The following is a 26,756-nucleotide window of genomic DNA, read 5'->3' as shown; positions in this document are numbered from 1 at the left end:
CAAGGGACTTTAGTGCAGCTTGGGAGGTGAGGGACATTTAGACTAAGATTTGGATGAGAAGCCAACCGGGTGAAGAGTCCAGAGAAGAGGATGCCAGGCGAGTAGATCAGCAAAGGCTCTGAATTTTCCTTGGGAGGAGTTTAGAGGGAGGTTTGGAGGAATGTCCGTTGAACATATTCTTTTAGGAGCTTACCTCCCTCCTGCTGAATCCCTGCCTTCGCGACTTGCTGTCAGAACACTTAGAAATAACGCCCCGTGTACCGTCCTCCCTGGTACCACAGGGTGCCCTGTGGTCCTTTCAGGTCTGGGGCTGTAGCACAGGGACACTCTGGGCTGGGCCAGGTTCAAACTAGATGTGATGCTGGGAGGAAGAAGGTGGAGATACTTTTCTGGCCCACCTGTAGCAGAAGCTGGAGCTCCGTATTCAGGGTCAGCCCTGCGCAGCTTCCTCCCGCGCGTCAGTGGAGGCTGATGGTCCACCACGCTCGTCTCCTGAGCCGCTAGAGCATCCCATGCCCTTGTACCATCTCAGGACACGGGACAAACAAGTCAGGGGCTGCCCTCTGTGTTCAAGGAACCTCAGCTCATCCCCTCCTGCCCCGAGCAGGGGTGGGGTGGAACGAGACAGTGACCACTTCCCCTGGACTTCATCTCTCCTTCAAGTTTGGGAGGGTGTTTGAGCGTTCTTTTTAGTGAAGCCCAACATGCAACCTGGAATGAGATGAGGTGAGTCAAAATTTATTGTATTTTCTCTCTTAAAATGAATTTTTTTAGTCTCAGAAAGCTGCCACCATTGAGAAGTTTGCTCTATATTCCAGGTTGGGCAAAAGTAAATCACTTGTCTTTCTGTCACGTAGAATGGACTTGCAGCAGTTTTATTTTTACCTTTCCTGTCATTTCTGAGGCTGGCAGCTAGAGGTAGGATGTGGAATGGAGCCATAAATTACCCTTGGAATGACTCGAATGGCCCCATTTTTAACTCTAATTGCGCCTTTCCCTTTTCACCTCTCCTTTTTATCCCCTCCCCCTTACCCCCCCACCCCCCCGTCCACATTTGAATGAGAAGGAAGAATTGAGGCGGCTGTAGGTGGGAGCAAGTTTGCTTAGTGACGCCTCTCTGAATGGTGGAAACCGTTTCTTTTCCCATCACCGCTTCCCATTTTTTTCCCTCCATGCTTCTATTTTAAGTGGCTGGTGGTTTTTTTTGTTTGTTTTTTTCTTTTTTCTTTTTCTGGTTCTTTTACTGGAAACCAGCCCAGCCTCACTCAGTTTTGTTTCCATGCTGCTATTAAAAGACAATGCCCAGTTAAGAGGACTTGGAGGAGGGGCCGCCCTTTTGGTTCTAGTCATCCAGGCAAAAATCGATTCCCTGGATTGGAGTGTGAGAAGAGTTTTAAGATTATTAGGCAATTTTTAACTTCTGTATCTGTTTTTTGGTTTGTTTTTTTTTTTTAATTTAAATGGAGGAAAACCCCACTATCAGTAGTTCTACCCTGAAACTTCTCTTTTGCTGAGCTAATGGGCCTGAATTCTGAGGTCAAAGAACCTCCCTTTAGTATCCTGGGCCTCTTTTACCAAGATAGAAAAATATGCTTGGCACCCGGTATCCGGTCAGCCACGAATTCTTGACATTTGGGAGAGATGCATCCCCAGGCTTTGAAGAATCCCTATATTTATTAATACAGAGTGTTTGTAGAGTACTGAGTATTGCCTGAATCACATTCCCATCAAGGTTCTTGTTTTCTGGGTGTTTTATTTTTGGGAGGGGGCTATCCTCATACCATAAGTTACATGCCTTTTATAAAATATATTTATTTATTTATTTATGGCTACGTCGGGTCTTAGCTGCGGCATGCAGGATCTTTCATTGCGGCGCATGGGCTCTTCATTGCCTCATATGGGTTTCTCTCTAGCTGTGGTGCGTGGGCTCTAGAGCATGTGGACTCAGTAGTTGCGGCGCATGGGCTCTCTAGTTGTGGTGCACAGGCTTAGTTGCCCCACGGCATGTGGGATCTTAGTTCCCTGACCAGGGATCGAACCCTCGTCCCCTGCATTGGAAGGCGGATTCTTAACCACTGGACCACCAGGGAAGTCCCAAGTTACCTGCCTTTTAAAACTTTAATTTTTTCTCACGTGGTGAGTTGTTTTTGCAGTGACTGAAACACACAAATTGCTTTTCAAAATTATGAAGATAGGTTTATGGAGGTGTACAATAAAATGCCCCCTATGCAATGTACAGTTTGATAAAAGTATAGCATCTGGTAACCACTACCATAATCAAGATATTGCAAGTTTCATCTCTCCCAGAAGTTCCCTCATGCCCCTTTATAGTCAGCCCCTACTTCTTTCTCCAGCTACTGGCAGATACTAATTGCTTCCTTTCCCTACAGTTTTACCTCTTCCTAAATGTCATAAAAATGGATGGATATACTCTGTAGCCTTTTGTGTCTGTCTTCTTCCACTTAGCATAACGCATTTGTGATTCATCTATGTTGTTGCATCATCAGTAGTTCAATCCCTTTATTTACTGAGTAGTATTTCACTGTGTGGATGTACCACAGTCTGTCTGTTCATTCACCAGTTTGGGTTGTTTATGGTTTTGGAAATTATGAATAAAGTCACTATAATTTGCCTACAGGTTTCGTGTAAACGTTTTCATTCTGTTGCATAAATACCTAGGCATAGGATTGTTAGTTCGTATGCTAAGTGCATGTTTAACTTTATAAGAAACTGCCAAACTCTTTTCCAAAGTGATAGTGCCACGTTGTGTTCCCTCCAGCCGTGTTTGGGAGTCCCAGGTGCTTTGTGTTCTCATCAGTACTGTTACTGTCAGGTTTTTTTTTTGTTTTGTTTTTGTTTGTGTGTGTGTGATTTTTTGGGTTTGTTTTGTTTTGTTTTTACTTTGTCCATTCTAACAGTTCTGTGATGGTACCTCATTGTCGCTTTAATTTGTGTTTCCCTAATGACTAATGATGTTGAGCATCTTTCATGTGCTTATTTGCTGTTTGTAGATCTTCTCTTTTAAAATATTTTGATTATTTTTATTGGTTTATTCTTTTTATTATTGAGTTTTGAGAGTTTTTTTTTCTAGAAATAAATCCTTTATCAGATAGGTATTTTGCAAATGATTTTTCCCAGTCTAGGGACTGTCTTTTCATTTTCTTGATAGTGTCTTTGGAAGAGCAGGAGTTTTAAATTTTGATGAAGCCACCAACTACTTTTTAAATCCATTTCCTCATAAAGGATATGATAGATTTATCAATCCCAAATTCTGAGCGACCACCAAATTTAGAATTTCATTTTTTAATTTAGCAAAAGTTTTTGTTTTCATGTCTTGTGAGCCATCACTTTTTTTGACTCTTCATTTTGTTTTCATTTGCATTACTGATGCTAGGGCTGGCTTTTTTTTTTTAAACAAAGTTTTGTTTTGTTTAATTACTCCACATAAACTATTACATATGTGATGATCAACAAAGCTGCACTGGGTGACAATGCCAAGTTATCAGGCAGGCTCACTCACTAGACAAGTGGCTCTCCCACACACTGGCATTGTAGGGTGTGATGCAAATTTGTTTCTGAGCAGAAGTACAAATCACTGCGTTTCCACTAAGATGTAAGCTCCTTGAGGTCAGCGACTCTTTCTGTTTTGTTGCTAGCCCTAGAACAGGGCCTAGTGCTCAGAAAATAATGGTTGAATGTAATTCTCTGGCCTTCATGCAGGGCAATGCAGGGTGTCCCACAACATTGGAGGCTGTGGCTCTCAGAGTCAGCTGAGGACTGAGGCCAATGCTATGAATGTCAAAGCTTGAATGGCAAGGGACAGCCAAGAGCCCTCTCCTGGGGACCTCACCTGCATCAGTTCTCTTTCTGCAGAGTGGAGAGAGAATCCCAGGGCCCTGACCTTGACTGGCATTCCTTAGGGGGGTCTTAGTTTCTGATCTTAGGGAGGAACTTAGGTAACTTCACACCAGCATTTTGAGAGGCACGTGGTGTAGTGAGAGCTGAATCTCTGTAACTAGGTGACTTAAAACCATTCGTGGAATTTTGCCGTTCCGCCTTCTTCCCACTGCCCCAGGGGCTGCATAGCTCCTCCCTCCCGCCCCCAAGATGGTGGAGGGATCAGGCCAAGGTTGAAGTCACTGGCAGAGCCGAAGCCAGGCTGCCTGTGGTGGGGCCCAGCTCATCTCCACCCCATCGCCCCGCTTGTGTCCTGGTACTATTTTGGCTTATGGTGTGTGGTTTCAGCTTTTGGGCCAGCTTTTAATCAGAACACAGTCCCATCTTTTAAGGGTTGAGTGACCTCCCAGAGAGGAAACTGCTGAAGAGAAGATTGTCCTCAAGCATTGAGGCCTTCTCTTCCTTCTAAGAGTCTTACTTTAAAGGTAATTCAAGAGGGGAAAAGTGGAAGCTCCAGATTTAGGGCAAGAGAAGAATCTGGGGGAAGGGGGTGTGTGTGTGTGTGTGTGTGTGTGTGTGTGTGTGTGTGTGTGTGTGTGTGTGTGTGTGTGTGTGTGTGTGTGTGTGTGTGTGTGTGTGTGTGTGTGTGTGTGTGTGTGTGTGTGTGTGGTGGGTGGGTAGCTGGGTGGCCGTGGGCCACGGGCAGGGAGGTGGCAATTCACACAAAGTGGTCCCAGCTGCCCCTGGTTTACAGGCTAATCCCAGCTCTGCACCAGCCTGTCATTCAGGGTGTGCTGCTGTCATTAGTGGTTGAACATTTCTGAAAGTATTCTCTGTCAACTCTGACCGCACGCCCCTTTGGGGAAGGGAGGGAGGGGCTAGGAGAGTAATGGGACCCACCCTGTTGTCATGCCCAGCTGCTCTGCAGAGGGGCAAGGAGCCCAGGACCTAGAAGGAATCACGGGCCTGTCAGAGCCCATGTGTGTGACACGAGTGTCGCATTTTCTATGCTGCCCCCTGTGGCCTGCTGCGCCCAGAGGGGGTGAGCCCTCTGCTGTGGGCTGTGAGTACAAAATCACAGAGGCTTTTCTTCTTTTGTCCTTTTTTTTTTTTTTAATTTATTTATTTATTTTTGGCTGCACTGGGTCTTTGTTGCTGCGTGTGGGCTTTCTCTAGTGGCAGCGAGCGGGGGCTACTCTTCGCTGCGGTGCACGGGCTTCTCATTGCGGTGGCTTCTCTTGTTGCGGACCACGGGCTCTAGGCACGCGGGCTTCAGTAGTTGTGTCGTGCGGGCTCAGTAGTTGTGGCTCGCGGGCTCTAGAGCACAGGCTCAGTAGCTGTGGTGCACGGGCTTAGTTGCTCCGCAGCATGTGGGATCTTCCCGGACCAAGGCTCGAACCCGTGTTCCCTGCCTTGGCAGGCGGATTCTTAACCACTGCGCCACCAGGGAAGCCCTTCTTTTGTCCTTTTAAGGGGATTCTTGTCTGAAATAAACCTTCTATTCACCAATTTGGTCTCTCTCAAGCTCTCTGCCCTCAACACATATACGCACATTCACCAGTGGCGAACGACCATCTTTCCCTTTGGAACGAACCAGTCTGCACTCATTCTGCTTTCGAAGAAGACTTATGGTGAAGTGCTCATTATTAATATTCCTTCCCATGGAGTGGGGACTCTGAGATATTTTTCTTGACTGAGGTGTGACTGACAGCTTTGATTTATGAAATTAGCTCAGGGAAAAATAAGACGGAAAAAGAGAGTCCAAATTAAATCTTTATTTCCACAGCTCAGTCGTACTCTCTCTATCCGTTTTTAACTGCCATGCAGCCTTAGGTACAAAGGACTCCAGGGTTTGCTAGGTTTCTTTTTCTTCTTCTTCTTTTTTTTTCTTTTTTGTCGTTTTGGCCCCAAGAAAAAACTTTTTTTTTTTCTTTTTAAATAATCGTGTTTCTTCCTTGCTCAAAAGTAGACATGCTTAATGAAGAAAATCAGAAAAACCTAGAAAAGCACGAAAGGAAACACTAAAGGCATCTGTATTCCCCATGTCCAAAGATAGTCACTGTTAACATTTTGGTTTATACTCATCTTGTTGGAGAAGGTAGTCAGTGGAGGCACTTCTTATTCCTCTAGGAATCTCTCAGTTTGTTGTGCTGTAAGTTTGTCCCAACATACTGGACCAGAATGTCTCACCAGCAGAGATGTTCTGGTGGGTATGGAGCTTCCAGTGGGGGGAGCTTTCTTTCTTTCTCTTTTTTTTTATTGTTGCTGTTTATTTTTTTAAAAATTTTTATTGGGGTATAGTTGATTTACGAAGTTGTATTAGTTTCAGGTGTACAGCAAAGTGACTCTGTTATACATATATGCGATCTTTTTTTTTTTCTTTCATATTTTTGATGTGGACCATTTTTAAAGTCTTTATTGAATTTCTTACAATATTGTTTCTGTTTTATGTTTTGGTTTTTTGGTCCCGAGGCATGTGGGATCTTAGCTCCCCGAGCAGGGATCGAACCTGCACCCCCTGCATTGGAAGGTGAAGTCTTAACCACTGGACCACGAGGGAAGTCCCTATCCACTCTTTTTTAGATTCTTTTCCCATATAGGCCATAACAGAGTATTGAGTTGAGTTCCCTGTGCTATTATACAGTAGGTCCTTATTAGTTATCTATTTTATATATAGTAGTGTGTATGTGTCAATCCCAGTCTTCCAATTTATCCCTTCCCCTGCTTATCCCCTGGTAACCATAAGTTTATTTTTTACATTTGTGACTATTTCTGGGAGCTTTCTATTAGAGGTCTTCATCTTGCCATTGACCAAGTGACCAATGAATAGCCTGGAAGATATTCAGCTTAAGTCCAGGCTTCCAACCCCCAGCCTCCAACCAGACAGCGTGGGCTCTTGACCTTAGAGCACCTGGTTTCGAGTCTTTGCTCCATTGCTCACTTTCTCGGTGTCTGTTTTCACCTTCAAAATGAGCATAATAATAGTAAGCTACCTCTAGGGTTGCCATGTTAAATGAGATAATATATGCAAAGTGCACAGCACACCACAGGTACCTGGAACATAATATTCCAGCTCAATGAATATTAAATTCTTCCATAGTCATTGTTTTCACGTTTATTGTTGGTGGTATTGTCACTGCCCCGAGTCCCGTGGTTGTAAATTGTTCTCTGGATCTCTGTTTCTCTGCCTGGAGAGGGGTGGTCTTTTCTTCACTGGGTAGTACTTAAATCATCTCACTGTTGAAAAGTAGTATATAATGAGTAGGAAGTAGAATAATCTCCTGTGACAAAACTGAGAAAGGCAGGGAAGCTTAGACATTTCCATCGAGTGAATGAAATCAAGCTACGACAGGACCGTGAGAACATGTACTGCCTGTTGCCTTGTGTCCTCTGAAGATGTTAGATAGCCTCTGCTGCTGGATTCCACCATTTTCCTTGTGGTACAGATCCCTCTCTGCATTTGTTCCTCATTTACTTGCATGGATGTTGAATCACCTTTTCTAGATAAAACATGTCAACATACACATTGGTTGAAGTTGTCTAATGCCCCTTGACTTTTATTCCCAAGGCAAGCATGTTTCTAGCCATAGAGAAAATGGATTTGGATAAGTTTTGGACTCTTTTTTGGCTAATGGGAGAAACATGTCATCTGTAGCCTGTTCAGTGATTCTTGTTTATTTCTTACATTCAAGCCCAATAAAAATAACGTGATGGTCACAGGATATTTTGCCAATTATTTCAGATGTGGGGGAAATTCACTCTGGATTTGTTTACTTCAAATGGAAAAGTTTACCCAAAGTTGCCTTCTGTGCTTTTACCAAGAAGGAAGCTTACATGGGTCTCTCTGTTCAGGGCCAGCTTCTGTCGAGTCAAAGACCAGAAGGACTATTACAGGGCTTACTTCCCATAAATAGCAAGAGAGGGAATACGGTGACTTAGGTGGGGCACACCTCTGTCTTTTTCACAGTGACTTATGTCTGTCTGCTTTATATTTTGAACCCCCAGGACACACAGACATTCAGGTGGTTCAGCCAGAACAGCCACAGCAACTGGTGAGCAGAGCCCCGGTACTAGCAGCCGGCAGCACCAGCCCCTCAAGAACCCAAGCCACAGTGGCTTGGCCAATGGCACAGGTGAGTGACAGCGCAGAGCACCAGCCCAGACCAAAGCATGGCCTCTGACTTGTTCTCACATGGAGTCGGGACCCTGCCTGCTGTGTCAGGATGCAGGGTGGGAAAGAGAAGACTCCCACACTACGGTGGAATTTGAATCCATCAGTCTTTCCATGACCCGTCTTCTTTTCTCTCAGGCATAGTGTGTACAGCCGAGGTCATTCTCCACGTGACTGTGCTCGTCTGAAATCTTCCTTTGTACAGAAATAAAAAGTATTGATATTTAAATTCATTTCTTTTTTTTTTTTAAACATCTTTATTGGAGTATAATTGCTTTACAATGGTGTGTTAGTTTCTGCTTTATAACAAAGTGAATCAGTTATACATATACATATGTTCCCATATCTCCTCCCTCTTGTGTCTCCCTCCCTCCCGCCCTCCCTATCCCACCCCTCTAGGTGGTCACAAAGCACCGAGCTGATCTCCCTGTGCTATGCGGCTGCTTCCCACTAGCTATCTATTTTATGTTTGGTAGTGTATATATGTCCATGCCACTCTCTCTCTTTGTCACATCTTACCCTTCCCCCTCCCCATATCCTCAAGTCCATTCTCTAGTAGGTCTGTGTCTTTATTCCCGTCTTGCCACTAGGTTCTTCATGACCTTTTTTTTTTCCCTTAGATTCCATATATATGTGTTAGCATACTGTATTTGTTTTTCTCTTTCTGACTTACTTCACTCTGTATGACAGACTCTAACTCCATCCACCTCACTACAAATAACTCCATTTCGTTTCTTTTTATGGCTGAGTAATATTCCATTGTACATATGTGCCACATCTTCTTTAGCCATTCATCCGATGATGGACACTTAGGTTGCTTCCATGTCCTGGCTATTGTAAATAGAGCTGCAATGAACATTTTGGTACATGACTCTTTTTGAATTATGGTTTTCTCAGGGTATATGCCCAGTAGTGGGATTGCTGGGTCGTACGGTAGTTCTATTTTTAGTTTTTTAAGGAACCTCCATACTGTTCTCCATAGTGGCTGTATCAATTTACATTCCCACCAACAGTGCAAGAGTGTTAAACTCATTTCTTATCAACATTGGATTTCTTTGCGAGCGGGGCGATATCTTACTTACACATGACACGTTTTTTCATTTCCTTAATTTACGGGAATAATCAGACTAGGGAGAAAGAAGGCTAAGTATTGTTGTGAAGAGCTGGCTTAGAGAAGATGGCGGCACTGTTGAGCGGGTTGGGATGCCGGACCAGGAGCAAAGCCCAGCTGCCACTGGGGGGCCTCCTGTGGCTGTTCCATTGAGAGTATTTGTTCCATTTGAGAGTAGATAGCGCGTCCACATCCACATGGAACTTCTCTGCACTTGATCCTGCTTCCCCGTAAGTGGGAAGAGAAGGACCTATTTCAGAACAAATCCATTTTTGTCATGCTCTCCTTCTGTCTCATCCGGACAGTGTTGAATTAAAAAGGGGAAAGGACCAAAAAACAGGTTTTTTCCCTAAACATCTTGAAGATTGTCATATCTTTGGTGACTGCTGGTCATTTGGTAATTTGTCTTAATTTGGGGCAGTTGGGAAGGGACTCGGGCGTTTGCTTTGATAAGCTGTAGGTGGGGGAAATGCAGGTGTTTAAATCAGTAAGAGACACTGAAATAATTTTGTAGATGCTTGTGATAGCAGAGGTGTGGCAGGAAGGACAGGAAGTTCAGAGCAGCAAAGCTTCTTCACATAAGCGTTACCATGGTACTGTTCCTGCCCTTTGTGTGACAAACTTATTGAGCAGGAGAAGTCAATTGGGATTACTTTCTAATGACTTTTAGTTCTCTCGCAGCAGCGCATGAGGGCTGCAGAGCCCCTTTGATAGCTAAGGGCGCTCGGCTATACTGTTGTCTGCAGCAGACTGCAGGGCGGAGTGGCCTGTGTCCTGCAAGGCTCACTGTGTGTGCAGTGGCCTGACTTTCTCCCTGGAGTTCGGGACCTGCCCGCAGGAATTGAGTTAGCTAGCTTGCCCCGAGCCTTGAGGACGAGGATGAGCTGGAGATGAGGAGCATAGCGGTAGCCATCTCAGCCTGCCTGGTGCTCCTTTGCCAACCACCGTGTCCAAGTGCTGGAACTGCCAGTTACAGAAGCCAGGGGTGGCCTGGCTTCCCGTTTGTGTGGCGGGGACGGCAAGGTGGTGGCCGTGGACTGAGTTACAGAATACTGTATGCAGCTCCGCGAGCACCAGTAAACATGTTTCTCTTAAGCAAATAAGTCACTTGTGGGAATTCCCTGGTGGTCCAGTGGTTAGGACTCGACTCTTTCACTGCCAGGGCCCAGGTTAAACCCCTGGTCCGGGAACTAAGATCCCATAAGCCATGTGGCGTGATGAGAAAAAAAAGTCACTCATAGATGAGGGCCGGTGTTCACAAACGGGCAAGGGGAACTGGCTTTGGAACCCGTTGTTTCCTGGATGCCACAGGCGTGATACCAGCCACTTTGTTCTTCCAGGGGCCTCCATTATTGTGATGCTGGTCTCCCCCAGCCATCTCTGCTTGTCTTACAAAAACTATGGGTAGGACTTCCCGGGTTGTCCTGTGGTTGAGACTGCACGCCTCCAGTGCAGGGGGCGCGGCTTCGATCCTGGGTCGGGGAACTAGGATCCCACATGCCGCGCGGCACAGCCAAAAAAACCCCAAAAAACCCAAAAACCATGCCCCCCCCCCAAAAAAAACCACCTATGGGTAAATTGCCTTTCTGTGGTGATGGTCTTTGAGTAACTCTCCTTGGACATTTAAACAGGTCTGTGTTTCCCCTACTCTTATTTTTAGGTACCTTTGTGTATTGTCCTTATCTCCAGGAACATTATGTATTTCAGCAGATGAGACACGTGCCAGCCGCGTCTTCCGAAAGCCAAATATCTGTAACCCCAAACTGCCTTGGAGACGTTTTATGGTGCTGTGTCTGAATGCCCAAACTGTTCCCAAACCTGTCTGTGAAGGACAGTCGTTACATGTTAGGGATTTCTGCCTGTTAAAATACTGAGGCCTTGGCCCCTATCTTGTTTCTCTCCTTTCTGCTCTGATGACGGTTCACATTTGGCTCACAGCCAGCCTGGACTTCGTAGGCTTTTTAATGTCTATCCAAGGGATACAGAAAGATCTCACCTTTCCTTTGGGGAGCAGACAGAAGCCCCCCTCTTTGGTAGCGTAAAACTAGAAGGGGGTTGAGGCTCTGATTGAGGACATCTCCATCCCTGTATGGACGTACAGGTATATGGACATCTCCATGTACCGCTGTTTGAACTGCGAGGACCAGTTCCAGAATGGTGGTGGTAGAGAGCCGTGCTTCCAGGAAACGTTTCCAGAGACATACAGGATTTATTTAGCAAGACTTTTTGGCTGTGCTCTGCAGCTATGCATGAAAAAGACATTTGGGGCAAAGACGGAGCTGACTTCCAGGTGTTTTTTTCACGTCACAACTGTAAAGTATCTGTTTTTATAAAAAGAAAGTGAATGGCGGTCTGTCTGTATAAATATAATATTTCTGAGTTTTAGAAGTGGTGGAATCAAGGGCTAGGCTAACGGTATAGCACTTTATTGAGACTTGTGTGCAATGATTTACTTTCTAAGTTTTTCTTGAAAACTTTACCCCCTCCCCCCCCCAAAAAATTACATCTCTCACTCACTCCTCCCTTAAATGTGATTTCCATGCATGTAAGGTGGGGAGTCACCCTGACTGCAGTCAGATTCTGCCCCCGGTGTATAGCATATGTGTAAGACCCGGGGACTAGTTGGGCCTTAGTTTTCTCATTAATAAAATCAGGACAAGATTATATATCTCATAGCGTTGTTATAAGGAATAAATTATATAAAACATGTAGCATGTCTAGCACAGTGCCTGGGACATAGTAAGCTCTCAAAGTTAGCTTTTGTCTCTATGAATAATTTCATATGGTTATAATTATGCAGCGTGGATAGATATTCTTTTTTCCATTTCATTATTTTTGTTACACGTGTCCATGTATCAGCCGTCTTCTTGTTTACCTTTTTTTAGTGGCCTCATACTGTTTCACAGTTAATATGCCATAACTCATATAACCATTTTGCAGTCCTTGTGTATTTCCCTTTTGTAAAACAAAATCCTGATGTAAACATCTTTGCACACAACTTTGTTTCTTCCAGAATGGAGCTCTTGAGTCAAAGGATGCGAATTTTTAAAATCTAAAGTGTGTTACCAGATTGCCTTCCAAAAGGTTTGAAATAATCATACATCCCAGGGCACTGTAAAATTTTCCTCATGGCATGTGAGGTTTATTTTTCCCTTGACCTTGTAAATACTGGTTTGTCATTTTGCTAACAGGTATTGGGTGCCACCTTATCGTTTTACCTCATTGCATTTCTACAATTATCAGTTGCTTTTCTCTTAAGCGACTTTTTTCATGGTGTTCAGTTATTTGTCTCATGGAGTTATAGACGTTTATTTTAGAGATTTATATAGTCTAAGTACAGGTTTTTAATAAAATTGTGGTAAAATGCTCATAACATAAAATTTACCATATAAACCATTTTTAAGTGTATAATTCAGTAGCATTGAGTACATTCACAGTGTTGTGCAACTTTACCACTATCCATTTCCAGAAACTTTTCATCATCCCAAACTGAAACTCTGTACCTTTTACACAAAAACATTCTCCCTTCCTCCTACCCCCCAGCCCCAGCCTCTGGTAACCTTTGTTCTACTTTATGTCTGTATGAATTTGCTTATTCTAGGTACCTTTTGTCTCTGGCTTATTTCACTTAGCATAATGTTTTCAAGATTCATCCATGTTGTAGCATGTGTCAGGATTTCATTCCTTTTTCAGGCTGAATAATATTCTGTTGTATGTTTTTACCATGTTTAATTTATCCATTCATCTGTTGATAGACATTTGGGTTGTGTCCACTCCTTGGCTATTGTGAATGCTGCTGTGAACATGGGTGTCCAAGTATCTGTTTGAGTCTGTTCTTTCAATTCTTTTGGCTGTATACCTTGGAGTAGAGTTGATGGGTCATAGGGTAATTCTATGTTTAGCGTTTGAGGAACCCTTGAACTGTTTTCCAGAACAGCTGTACTGTCTTTTCCCACCAGCAGTGAATGAGCATTCCAATTTTTTAACATCCTTGCCAACACTTGTTTTTTTCTGTTTTTTTTGTTTTGTTTTGGTTTGGTTTTTTTTTCCCATACTAGCCGTCCTAATGGGTGTGAAGTATCTAGGTACAAGTTTTATCTATTATTTGTATGATTATAAGTTTCCCCCCTATATCATTGTTTTGCCTTTTATCTCATTTTCTGTGGTTTTTGTAGCAAAGGAGTTAAAAACTTAAAAAAAATTGTCCCTGAGCATTTTTTAAATATTTGTAATTTTAACTTTTGCTTCAGTAGTGAAAAGATTCTCTCTTGTCTCTAGATGGAATAAATATTTTCTGCTTTACTTTTTTTTCATGTTAAAAATATCCCACTGGAAATTATACTGGTTTATCTGTATCTATACATACATAAATATAATGAAAGCTGGGTTTCAATTTTTCTCTATAGCAGGGTCCTATTATCCTGTAAACATTCATTACTTTTTTTCTTTCTGTGGTTTTACTCAGTGTTTATCACTTACTGTATTCTTATATGCAGTGAGTATTCATTTCTGGACTCTTTACTTATCCCATTTATTTCTGGTTTTGAGCCAGTCTTGTGTGATTTTGATTATCGACATGTTATAGGATGTTTTTCTAATGTCTGGAAGGGCTAGTCCCACCTTATTGCTTTTTCTCCATGATATTTTTTGATAGTTTATACATTTTCAAAACAAATTTCAGACTTTGAATGCTTAGAAGCGTGGTGGAATGTAAGTGGAAACTGTATGAATCTACATATTGACCAAGGAAAGATTGAACTTTCCCATCAGGTGACATGGTATAGCTTTATCCATTTTTAAGTTTTTCTTCTTTTTTCCATCTAAGTTAATTGCTTTTTAAAATATAATCCTCACCCACCCTGTGTCATGCTAATTATGAAATATTTTTGTAGTTTTGGTCCGCTCCCTTGAAGAGCTGAGTTGATCGATTGCATTGGAAGGCATTGCTTGGGTTTCACGGATGAGAGATACTGACTGCTTTACCATGTATCATATGTTACGAGCTGATCTTCAGTTTAAAAAGCTTCCATTGTTGGCAGTCGCCTTCTCCATGCCCGAGTGAGGGGGCTGAAAAGACCTGTGTGTCCAGTGAGAGTCTGTGCTACACCACACACACACCTAAAGATCTTGGAACACACAGTGAGCTGGCAGCCTGTCTAGGATTAAGAAAAAGAATTTCCAATTCCTGATCTTTTTTTGGCCAACTGTGACTAGAGTATGTCTTAGTCCTGAATGAATATCTGATTCAGAAAGTTAGAATGTTTAACCAACATCACAGAGGGAACCTTGTGCAATACCCACAGTTGCAGAAATCAGCCATTTTACCTCCTTACCCCATTTACCCTCTCATCTTGGTACCCAGCTTTTCTTTCCCACACAGGAAAGCCATCTGAGCCATCTTCATTTCTCCTCCTCCCGCCTCCTTCCATTGTTTTTGTTTAATAGTCTTCTGGATTTGAGTGCTGGTTCTGCTACTTGCCTGGCACCTCTCTGAGTGGTACCTCTGGGAACCTCAGTTTTACCTTCAGTAAAATGGGAATAATACTACCTTCCTCATGGGGTTATTAGGAGGATAAATGAGCTAATGAGAATGAACTTGTGAAAAGCAGCACGGGATCCTGGATTGGCTCTTGGAATAGTAAAAGGACATTAGTGGAAAACCTGGTGAAATCCAAATAAAGTCTAGAATTTAATTAATAGTAATATACTAATGTTATCTTTTTAGTGTTGACAAATGTGCCATAGTTCAGCAAGGTAGTAATAGCATGGATGAAGGGCATGGACGAAAGGCATGCTATCTTTGTACTATCTTTGTAACTTTTCTGTAAATTTTAAACTATTCCAAAATTTAAAAAATTTAAAAAGAACCTGCTTTGCAAGTGATAGTGTTACCCAAATGTGAGGCGGTTTTATTTCAGATATCTTTTGCTAGATTATTAGGCCTATTAAACAAGTATTTATTCAATGAATATTTATCGAATGCTATTTTGCTAAGCGCTATGACAGTGTGAAAAAGTATGAAATAAGGCCTCTGCCCTATAGTCTGTTTCAGGGGAAGAAGCTGAAAAGCCCCAGTCAGCCAAATACCAACACAGCAGATGTCACAGGGGCTACGTGGTTGAGTAGCCAAGACCACAGGTGCTGCGGGCTCTGCAAAGGGATCCGTCTGGGCTGAAGTGGTGGGGAGAGCCTCTAGGGAAGGAGGGCTGAAGTGTGCAAAGGGGTGGAGACAAGAATGTAGTAGGTAGAGAATGGAAGTAGCAAAAAATGAAGGAAAACAAATTTGCCCTCATTCTCAAGAAGGATGCTGTCTTTTGGGGGAGATAAGTTGTGTACATCAAATAATTATGATTAATAGAGAACACTGGCTATACTGAATAGAGCTTAAATGTAAAATACAGCAATTTTCTAAGGCATGATGGAATTGTAACTCCTTGACTTTGTCAATCCAGTTTTTCTCTCTACTTGAAGTCATGGCTCAAGTGCGGCGCTCTGTCACTGTTTTACCAGGGTGACCATGGCGCAGTAACTGAATTATCTGAACTTTGGTTTCTTCTGACTGTAAGCTGCGATGGTTTGGATTTACTTCTGAGGTTTCAAGCCCTTATGTTCTAAGAACATGTGTGTATATACAGGCACACCTTTGTTTTATCTCTCTTTGCTTTATTGTGCTTCACAGATACTACATTTTTTCTTCTTTTTTTTTTTTTTTTTTTTACAAATTGAAGGTTTGTGGCAACCCTGCATCAAGCAAATCTGCCGGCACCATTTTTCCAATAGCATTTGCTCACTTCGTGTCTCTGTGTCATATTTTGGTAACTCTTGCAATGTTTCTTTTCTTTTCTTTTTTTTTTTTTTTGCCATGCCGTGTGGCTTGTTGGACCTTAGTTCCCTGACCAGGGATTGAACCTGGACCCTCGGCAGTGAAAGTGCAGAGTCCTTACCACTGGACCACCAGAGAATTCCCCAGTTCTTGCAATATCTCAAACCCTCCACCAGCAAAAAGATTACGACTCACTCAGATGATGGTTAGCATTTTAGCAATAAAGTATAAAGTACACATTGTATTTTAAGATATCATGCAATTATTGTACACTTAATAGACTGCAGTATAGTGTAAACAAAACTTACACGCACTAGAAAACCAAAAAACTTGCTTTATTGCAATATTTGCTTTATTGTGGTGGTCTGGAACCAAACCTGCAATATCTCTGAGGTCTGCCCGTACACACACACATACAGAGTCTTTGAGAGCAGAGAGTATAAGCATGGACACATAAAGTTTCAGTGCTAGGATATCTGGCTTTCACATTCTGTTTCCAAATCTAAACTCGAGATACCACAAAGCTCTTAAACAGATGAACTACTCTGGTGAATCAAAGGCTCTCGGATAGCTCTATGGACAGATGCAGTCCTGGTGGGAACCCTTCTAACTAGATTTGCAGCGGCATGAACGGTCAGATCCAAATAGTATTGACTAGGCGGTCTTTTCTACTGGCACGCTGCAGGGCTCTGGTTTTGTTCTTTTCCTGGTTGACAGTTTCATAAAAAATGTTTTAATAGGCAGCACATATATGTTGTCAACACTTTAAAGGTATAAAAGCTTAAACAGTGTAAAGAAAGTCTCCTTCCTATTCTGGTCTTCCAGCTTCCCCTTCCCTCCCCAGAGGCAGTCACTGTTGTGTTTCGTATGATTCTTTCCAAGATATTCTTTGAATATACAAGCATATTCTTTGAACATACACACACAAATGGTAGCACAATATATATGCTGTTCTGCACTTTCCCACTTATTATCTTAGAATTTTTTCCAAAGAACTTGAAGCCAACTTGAAGATCTTTGGCCCTTCCCTCTTCTGCTAACCCCAGCCAAAGATGGGGACAATTTTAGTTTCAATAAGAACAATAATCACAAAAGATTGAAATGCTTTAAATATACTTAAATCCAAGAACTCATAATGATTTTTAAGCAGAGCAAAATTTCACTGTTTGTTTTTGGAGGACATGAGAGTATCAACTCACTCTTCTGAAAACTGGTAAATGAAAGGAAAGACTCAAGCAATTCTCTTGCCTTTTCTTTACAAACTGAACCTCAAGGTAACCAGATAGTTGATAGGGGAAATTTCTCTTTAGAGGTGTGATAGAATTAGAATATTACTATTTTTCGGTTCTTTACCAGTTAGTGGATTTAGGCAATAATCATCAGTGGCTGCTAACATTGTGAAAGAGAAATGACCAGACATTATGTGCCTCTCCTGATGGGAGTACACACTCCATCTGTGCCACAGACATTGAATATGTACAAAAGTATATAAAGGAATATTACAATGAACCCATCACCCAGCTTTGACTGTTACTGACTCATGGCCATTTTAATTTCACCTGTAGGCCCCCCAACCTCTCTTCTCTGTACCCACCCAAGCTTCCCCCCACCTCCCAATTATTGTATTTAAATTTTTGGTATTGCCCAGCTGCACTCCACAGAGGTTCTAGCAGTTTCTCCTCCTACCAGCAGTATGTGAAAATCCAGTTTTTCTTACACTCTTATCAGTGTGATTGAATATTTTTCACTTTTGCTAGTGTGATAGGTTAAAAAATGACATTTCATTATAGTCTTAAATTGCATTTTTTGTCTCATAATTGAGGTTGAGCATCTTTTCGTATGTTTAGGGGTAATTTATATTTCCTTAACTGTGAAGTGTCTCTGCATATTTTTGGTCTTTTTCTTACTGTGTTTTTTTTTTTTTTAATTAATTTATTTATTTTTGGCTGCGTTGGGTTTTCATTGCTGTGTGGGCTTTCTCTAGCTGCAGCGAGGGGGGGCTACTCTTTGTCGCGGTGCGCGGGCTTCTCATTGCAGTGGCTTCTCTTGTTGCGGAGCACGGGCTCTAGGCGTGTGGGCTTCAGTAGTTGTGACACGTGGGCTCAGTAGTTGTGGCTGGTGGGCTGTAGAGCGCAGGCTCAGTAGTTGTGGCACACGGGCTCAGTTGCTCCACGGCATGTGGGATCTTCCTGGACCAGAGCTCGAACCCGTGTCTCCTGCATTGGTAGGTGGGTTCTTAAGCACTGCGCCACCAGGGAATTCCCTTTCTTACTGTTTTGTAGAGGCTTTTTTCATATCAAAGAAATTAGCAACTGGTCTGTAATATGAATTGATAATAATCTTTCCCAGTTTGTTGTTTTTCTTTTGATTTTAATTTTGCTTATGGTGGTTTTTTGCCATTTAGATTTAAAAAAAAATTTAATGTAGTTGAATTCATCAATACTTTATGACTTTTAGATTCTGTCTTTTCCACTTCGAGATTATAAAACTGTTCTCCTCCATTTTCTTTGGTTCCTCTGTGATTTCATTTTTTATGTCAAAATCTCTGATCTATCTGGAATTTATTTTGATGTAAGGAGTGAGGTAGGAATATATCTCAGTTTTTGTCCAGTACACTACCCACTTGTCACAGTACTGTTTACTGAATAGTCTGTCTTTTCTGCAGGAATTTAAAATGTCACCTTTGTCATATACTAAATTCCTTAATTCCAATGTGTATTTAATTCTGTTTCTGAACTATCTTGTTTATTTAATCGACATCTGCCTATTCATGTATCAGTGCCACATTGTTTTAGTTGTTGTAGCTTTATAATATGGGTTAATTAATACCTTAGAAAACTATCTCCTCCCCTCTCCCCCACCCCATGCACACAAGACTCTTCGTCTCTAGAATTTTTATGGCTATTCTTCTGTGTTTAGTTTTACTTATAAATTTTAGAATGAATTTATTTAGTTCTCAAAAAGGTCATGATGGTTTTTTCATTGGAATTGAGTAAAATTTATAGATTTGCATAAAAAGAATTGCCATCTGTTGTGTTTTACTAACTCAGCCGAGATAGACTAGGAATATAAATAAAAATTCTTGCATTTATGTTGGGGAAACATCAGTTGCATAAAATATAGTCATTTATTAAACAACTAATTTAGACTGTGTGTCAGACAATATTTCATATACTGAAGAGAAAGCAGATTATTTAAATAAATCGTAGGTAGTTCCTAGGCTCTTTGCTGTTTGTTAAGATCAAGCTTGGCATCATCTCATGTGAAGAAATTTTAGTTTCAGCTGACCACCAGTCTCACGTTAGCCGACAGGCTCATGTGGTTGCTTCTGAGTTGTTATAATCCCGGGCTGCATTAGAGGATGCGCAGAGAGGGAGAAGTAGAGTGTAGTGAGTGAGGGTTCAGGCTCTGGAGGCAGACAGCAGGGGTGTGAATTAGGTGCCCTGTGACCTTGGCAGGTTTTTTAACCTCTTCGAGCTTCAGCTTCCTCAACTGTAAAATGGGCTTGTGTATGAGGCTTAAATGAGATAATCCAAAAAGCAATGATGTGTACTTTGGCTGGCACATACTGGTGTTCTATAAATATAACTAATATCATTTATATTGGAAATCTGACCCTGCTGGTCTGATGGTATCTCGTTTATTACGTTCAGTTCATGATACCATTATTTAGAAATGGGAGGCAATAGAAGAAAATATCTACAAGAGGGCAGCCAGGTCATAAGAAGAGAGTAACCTAGAGACATTAAAGAAATAGTAGGCCTTTTACTGGAATAGAGAGGGTGAATGAGAAACAGGGTGGCCGGATACTTACTTTGTATTGCTTGGGGTGTGGGGACTAAAACCATCTAGTAGAATTCAGCTTAACATAAGAAAAATCTTTCCGGCAGCTACATCTGTTCAACAGTGGAAACCTCTGTAGCAAGGTGCTTGTCAGAAGAAATGTTCAATCTGGATAGCCATTTGTTAGGGGGACCGCAAAAAGAGTTTCTGAATTAGGAAGATGAGGCTAAACCAAGGGGTTTTCCTATGAAATTCTAGTGTACATGTACACATATGCAATCACATATGTAGAAAATTCTCTGTTTATGGCTTATCCATTTTCAAAGAATTTTAATTCTTTGAAACCATGTTTGATCCCTTTCTGGGTGAGAGGATATTGCAGTGCCTTGGGATCCTTGTGAACATGAGTGATCATCAAAGGAATGGAAAAATGAGGAGACTCAGGAATCAGCTTATTTCACTTCTGTCTCTTTGTCTGTTGTTACCTTGGAGACAAGTCCCTTCTCTCACAGCCCCATCTTTTCCGTCTAGGGTGTTAATCCTTGCCCCCCACTTTGAGCATGAGTCTTTAAAAGAACAAGCACATTATTGGAAGTTTTCTACCTCTTAGTGTGTATGGAGCTTTTTGAAGGAAGGTGCTATTTGTGCCTAGCAGACAAGTGACAAAGAAAAGTATACAACCCTATAAACTTGGCTTTGGCCTTGGCCTTGCTCCACGTAGCACTAACACACTTGCCTGGTACATTATTTTTCCTGCTCCTCTTTTATCGCTGTAAACGTAACCATGGCATGTTAGAAAAATTTAGTGAAGTTATATAAAAGAGGTAATATTTAATAATCTATTTATTTCAGCTCCATCTCCCACTTTTCTTCCGGCAGGCCCTCACTGACTTGCTGTCCTTTCCAAAGTTATGTTCTGTAAAACTTTTTGCCGTCACCAGGTTAACATGTACAGTCACCTTGTAGGTACTGTGTTACCACGTTAAGCGAGAAACCTGGTGAATGTGAACACAATGCTGAGTTGATCTCTAAACTACGGTTCCTGTATTTTCAGTGAATGACGAACCCACTGCAGCCACTGACCCCGAAGGACCCTCCGCTGTTGCTGTGGCGTCCCCGCCTGCTGCGGCATCGAGTGCGGTCCCCAACCCCACCACCGCGACTCTCCCTGCCACGGCCACGCCGGAGGAAGGAGAGGAGGCCAGCACTTCGGGCACCCAGCAGCTCCCAGCGGCTGCCCAGGCCCCTGATGCTCTGCCTGCTGGGTGAGTAGCCTTCTGTCCCACAGCAGCACCTCCCTCCCCAGCCCCTGAAATAAAAAAAAACTGAGGCTCCTTCACCAGGGCAGAAACAACATGGTTATTTATTACCTGGTGGCTAGTAGTCTCTGGGGAGGCTGCCATGCATAGGAACAAGGGAGGTGTGGGAGAACTGCTCGTTCTGCATAAATCTTGAAAAGGATCTAAATCATCTAGGGCAGAATCAATGGTACCTTATACCGTGACTTGAAATGCACAGCTTGACTCAAAGAATGTGGCTTTTATGGAACAAGGAGCTCATTTTGCCCTCCAGCATCACTGGATTTGCCTAGATCCTGCCTAGAAAACAGCTTTTCTCCCTTGCATTTTATCTCAACGGATAAAGTCCATGGAGGACTTCAGGCTCTGAATATTACTGTATGTTATTCCCATGGCCGGGGCTGACGTTAGCGCGGGCTCCTGGTTTTCTTGGAGCCACCTTTTAGTTCAGAATTAAATCTGATGCTGAAGGCCTTGGATGACAAGAAGACGGCCCCAGCAGGCCAAAAGCGAGTGGCGATTAAAAGCATGGACCTGGGAATCAAGTAGATCTGGGTTTAACTGCCCACTCAACCCTTTATGACTTTGCCTGCGTGACTTACCATCTCGGTAAGGTGGAGGTAATAATCATGCATATCTATCTCCCCAGGAAGTTAAGGGACTCAAATAAGCCAGTGTATATGAAGCCCTCACCCAATGGTGGGTGTTATACCTGGTGAATGATATTTTTTAAGTGGGTATGAAGGAACCATAAAGGAACAGACGGTTCTGAACTGGGAAACAGAGTCTTATCTCAGGACTACTGTTCACTTTCAGGGCCAGTCCCGTTGTGGTCCCAATGCCCATCCTGGTTATCAGTTGGTACTGAGGAAACCAATGTCCATATCACCACAGTCACCATGGTCTGGCCAGTGGTGGTGGTGCGTGGGTGATTCACAGAGGAAAAGGGAAGGATGGATGGTCTCTTGCTTGATGTATAACATTCTGTATTGTTCTTAAACCACTTTAGAAAACCCCGTTGTTTAAGCAAAAAATCCTAAATCCGAAGGCATTTGCGATCCCCAGCATTTGGCACACAACTTAACTTATATTTCTTAATAAAACACAATGAACACGTGAAAAATATTGCAAATAGTTTTTAATACCTCAAACCCGGAGAGAATTGGAGGTATTGAGAGGTGGCTCCAAAAAGTCTTTTGTGAAGTTTTTGATTTTGTGAAAAGATTCATAAGCAATTGCTTGTGTGTAACTCCTCCCTACAGAGGCGTTCTTTTTTTTTTTTTTCTCTTTCATACGTGGTAAGGAATACTTGAAAGACCTTTGTTTGGTTTATAATTTGAAATCTGTATATAATTTGGGGGGAACAGGGCAGAATCATTTTGGCAGAAAGGAGAGAAAATGGCTTCCCCAGGCGCTCCAGGAGCTGTTTGTTTGCTTTCCACTGAGCAAATGCCTGGAGGGCGGGCTTCACTCCTGGTGTCAGTCACAGGCAATTAGGGCTAATGGCTCAACGCGTCTTTATGTAGGGCGTGTGTGAGGGTTACTGTTCTCCTGGATTGGGCTCTTCCTGTTTCCAGGCAGCTGGAAAACTCCAGGCCTTGAAAACACCCTTTATTCTGAGTCTGGCGATTGAGCAGCTCAGAGAAGCCTGTTCTCCTACTCACCCCCCACCCCGCCCCTCCCCGCTTGAACACGTATCGTGGTCCAGAGAAGGGTACCGAGACCCAGTTTTCCAGCCCAGATGGACTTCCAGGTGCCCACTGGAAGCTCCGGTACTTTGCGGGCTGTCTCAGGGCCTGGAGATTGCCACCGGCACTGCTGAGCGTGTGGCAGTGAGGATGGCAGGCTTTCAGTTCTCGGCTCTGTGACAGCAAGCCAGAAAGGGCGCACTTTCCACTGTGAGCCTTCCAATTCACAGACCTACCGTCCCCGCCCTAGCTTATTTACAAGTTTAGGAGATTCAGACAAGATGAGTTATTCCTCTTTTCCTGGTATCTTTTTTTTTTTTTTTTACTTTTCTGAAATTATTTTATTTTATTTTTATTTTTTAAATTTTTTAAAAAATTGGGGTATACATGCTTTACAATGTTGTGCTAGTTTCTGCAGTATAGTGAAATGAATCAGCTATATGCATACACATATCTCCTCTTTTTTGGCTTTCCTTCCCATTTAGGTCACCACAGAGCATTGAGTAGAGGTCCCTGTGCTCTACAGCAGCTTCTCATTAGTTATCTATTTTATACCTAGTAGTGTGTATATGTCAATCCCAATCTCCCAGTTCACCCCACCCCCGCCTTTCCCCCCTTGGTATCCATATGTTTGTTCTCTACATCTGTGTCTCTATTTCTGCTTTGCAAATAGGTGCATCTGTACCATTTTTCTAGATTCTACGTATATGCGTTAATATATGATATTTGTTATTTCTGGTATCTTGCATTCAGGAGTCAGGGGACCACTTTTAACCTTTTTAAATAAAACTCTGAGCATGACATTTCACCACTTAGAATGCTGCAATGGCTTCCTATTGTCTTCAGGGATAAATTCTCAAATCTTAATAAGACCTAAAAAGCCCTGCAGTGTAGGACCTCATCTACCCCTCAGGCCTTCCATGGAAGACATTCTTTGCTTTGCTCTCTAAGCTGTAGCCATAACTTATTTTAGTTTGACAGATGTACCACACTTTCTCTGGATTTGGGACCCTCTGCCATGCTGGTTACCCTTTCTGAAACCTTCGTCACCATTTTGTCCATTACTTTCTATCCATCTTCAAGTCTCAGATTAATCAGCACTTCCTCTGGGAATCCTTCCTCGATCCCCGGTAGACAAGGTCCGACCACCCTGTGTACTGTAACTTCTCACACGTGTAATTGCGTGTTTTGCGTCTCTCTGCCCTGCTGGGCTGTAAACGCCAAGATGGCAAGAAGCCTGGCACAAAGTCGGCCCCCAAGACATACTTGTAGTGAATTAATGAATCGATTTAAATGCCATCTTTTTTTTTTTCTTCTCCACCTGGATGAATGTTTTCTGCTGCTTTGATGCCTCAAATAAAGAGGAACTATGACAGGAATACTGCATTTTCTTCCCAAGAACAAGACCCTAAGGGGTTACTAACTAGGCTAGGTTGTCTGGCTTTGGGTTCAAGTATGAATCTCTCACAGGGTCAGGATGCTCTTCCCTGCTCACTAGGCGTCCTCACGCCCTGGGAGACACTGTGGACCATGTCTCCCCTTTGCTAAGGCATTTCTGAGCCATACTATACTGCTTTTTCATGGCATCCAGCTGACTTTGTCTCTTTCTAACCTTACCTTCTCAATCGCCTTTACAGAGGGATCGGGCACAGTTCATTTGGGGATCCCAAGGGCTTATTTTTCCAGTAGCTGCATTGCCTTTCTGAAACTTGCAGCAGGTGAGACTGGACATAAAGATGTCACGTCCGTCTGTGTGTTTTAGTGACCGAAGGCCACCAAAAACTGGGCCACATAAATCCAAATAGAACACCCTTTATCCCTTTCCTCTCTCTCCCTGTCTCCAAACCCTCCTGCTTTCCCTACCTTTTAATTTAATTAGCACGAAAGAAGCTAGTTGGAAGGGCATGGTGTTTTCAGCTGGCAAATGTCCGTTAAAGGAGGGGGGTGCCAGGAAGGCTCGGGAGACATGGTGAGATAGTGGTCCAGGCAGTGGGCAGTGGGGAGGGAGGCCACTTTGATCAGCTGGGCCTGCATCTGGTTTTTATCAGCGGGGAGCCCACTTTGGGGACCAAATGCTCATTAACAGACCGTGTGTACATGGCTTAGATAAACTCCAAGTGCGTCCCCGGCTCTGCAGCTCGCCCAGGCCCTCTCACACAGAGGCACATTATTTCACCCTGGCAGCCCGCGCTGTCCTGTGGTTTCTTACATAAGGGAGGCCGTTGTGTTTGGACTCTGCCGACTTACCTCAGCACTGCCACTTCACACCATCCCTCTCCTCTTGCAGTCATTGGCTGCCCTGGCCGTTTCCTGCCTCAGAGTAGAAATAATTGAGGAGGGTGATTTCTGGATCTGTTTGATTTGCCATCTTCCCCTACCCCCAGGCCCAGTAATGGAGACCCAGAGGTCCTTTCTCCAGGTGGTCCTTGACACACTATCAAGGATGACAACCTGGTAAGAGTTCTTTGATGTTTTCTTTGTAGAGACACTTTAAGAGACGTTGGAATTTGCAGCTTTTCTGCTAAGTTATAAACCAGCTGCTGCCATTGAATTTCATTCCAAACTCAATTTTGGCGCTAGCCAAAGATCCTTACCCAAGGAGTTTTAAAGCAGTGCTTCTGAAACTGTCTGTGAAGAACTAGTCCTTGTTTTTTGTTTTTTTTTTTTCCTTCTGGTTTTGTTTGTTCTGTTTTAATTTTTTTTTCAATCTCTTATGAACCTTTACTTTTGTCCTCTGTTCTGTTCAGTGAGGCAGATCTACAGATGACATATTTGGATGTTGTGGCAATGTCAAATTGGCCCAAAAGTTTCTAAACATCTAGAAGCTTCTGTACTTTTCTGGTTGCTGAATAGTAACAGTTTGAGCCATGGACCATACTTTAGTAGCAAAGGATTAAAGGATTATACTGGAGAATCTGTGCCTTTTTGCTAAGTAGTATGGTTTAGTTCTTGACTCTGCAGGGAGTATTACATGCTTAGGTAATGCCAGATAATACATGTTCCTGGCTTCCTCCTCCTCATCTCAGGACAGAAGCCTTGTTTCCAAAGATTCTACTGTTGTTGGGGCTGGCCCATGAGAAGTTCTCGCCCTGCTATATGTATGTATTCATGTATAATTAGGAATTTTCATTTTTTACTACACTTTCTTGAGAGCTCCTCAGGAGTTGGGATTATTGGGTTTTTGTATTCCCAGCACTTAGCATAGTATTTGGCTCCTAGGGAGCTGGAGTGAGAAGTGTTTGTTGAATGACTGGATAAGTATTTTCATTCTCAATAGCTCTTACAATTTTTTACAGGTTTTTTTTTTTTTTTGGAAAACTTAGAAAAAAAAGTAGAAGAAAGAAGTAGAACAACAGCAATAACAAACACACACCCACCTAGATTTGACCACTGGTGCTTTTCATGCACCTTGTGTATTTTTTTGCCTGATCATTGGTGAGAGTTAACATGTGTTAAATGTTTCCAGAGTGCTGGGGAGTGCTAGGTTTCATATGTGGGTTATTTCGGTCTTCACGGCACTCTGTGTAGTAGCTACTTTCACCCTTATTTTGCAAATGAGGAAACCTTAAGCAGTTTGCCCAAGACCACATATACAGACATGTACACGTCAACACACATCTACCAAAATTTTTTGACAGTCTTAGGGTATGTGCTTTTAAAATTTATTTTCTAATTGTAAAATATTTTAAGCATGCAGATAAGAATAGAAAATAATATAAGAAATACCTGTGGGCTCCCCTACCCAGCCGTATCAAACTTTAGCATTATGCTGCATTTGCTATAAACCTTCCCCCTGTTTTTTAACCTCTTGATGAAGACTGTCAATAAAGTTGAAAGTCCCTGTGAACCCCTCCCCGGTCCCATTCCCTATATACAGAGATACATGGAACTTGGTACATTCATTTAAACTGCTATATGGTCTTCTGTTGTATGAATAGGTAAAATTTTATTTATGTTATAATTAAAATTTATATTTACTGTGTAT

At 42.6% G+C, this 26,756-nt stretch overlaps 1 protein-coding gene and 1 non-coding gene across 3 annotated transcripts in view; one reads left to right on the top strand and one right to left on the bottom strand.

Annotated features, from left to right (window-relative positions):
• Window positions 1–26,756, top strand: part of WWP2 (WW domain containing E3 ubiquitin protein ligase 2) — a 149,470-nt gene that overhangs the window by 77,945 nt on the left and 44,769 nt on the right. For both annotated transcript variants that reach the window (XM_057534400.1, XM_057534399.1), the window contains exons 7-8: window positions 7,903–8,030; window positions 20,840–21,050. In XM_057534400.1, the coding sequence (XP_057390383.1) occupies window positions 7,903–8,030; window positions 20,840–21,050 (339 nt within the window). The remainder of the gene's footprint in view (window positions 1–7,902; window positions 8,031–20,839; window positions 21,051–26,756) is intronic.
• TRNAE-UUC (transfer RNA glutamic acid (anticodon UUC)) lies at window positions 16,068–16,140 on the bottom strand. The gene has a single exon. It is a non-coding gene; the product is annotated as a tRNA-Glu (tRNA).

This window comes from Balaenoptera acutorostrata, chromosome 19 (assembly GCF_949987535.1).
Source record: "Balaenoptera acutorostrata chromosome 19, mBalAcu1.1, whole genome shotgun sequence".
NCBI classification, from domain to species: domain Eukaryota; kingdom Metazoa; phylum Chordata; class Mammalia; order Artiodactyla; family Balaenopteridae; genus Balaenoptera; species Balaenoptera acutorostrata.
The sequence above is the reverse complement of the archived record's forward strand: the minus strand, read 5'-3'. Positions and strand labels throughout refer to the sequence as shown.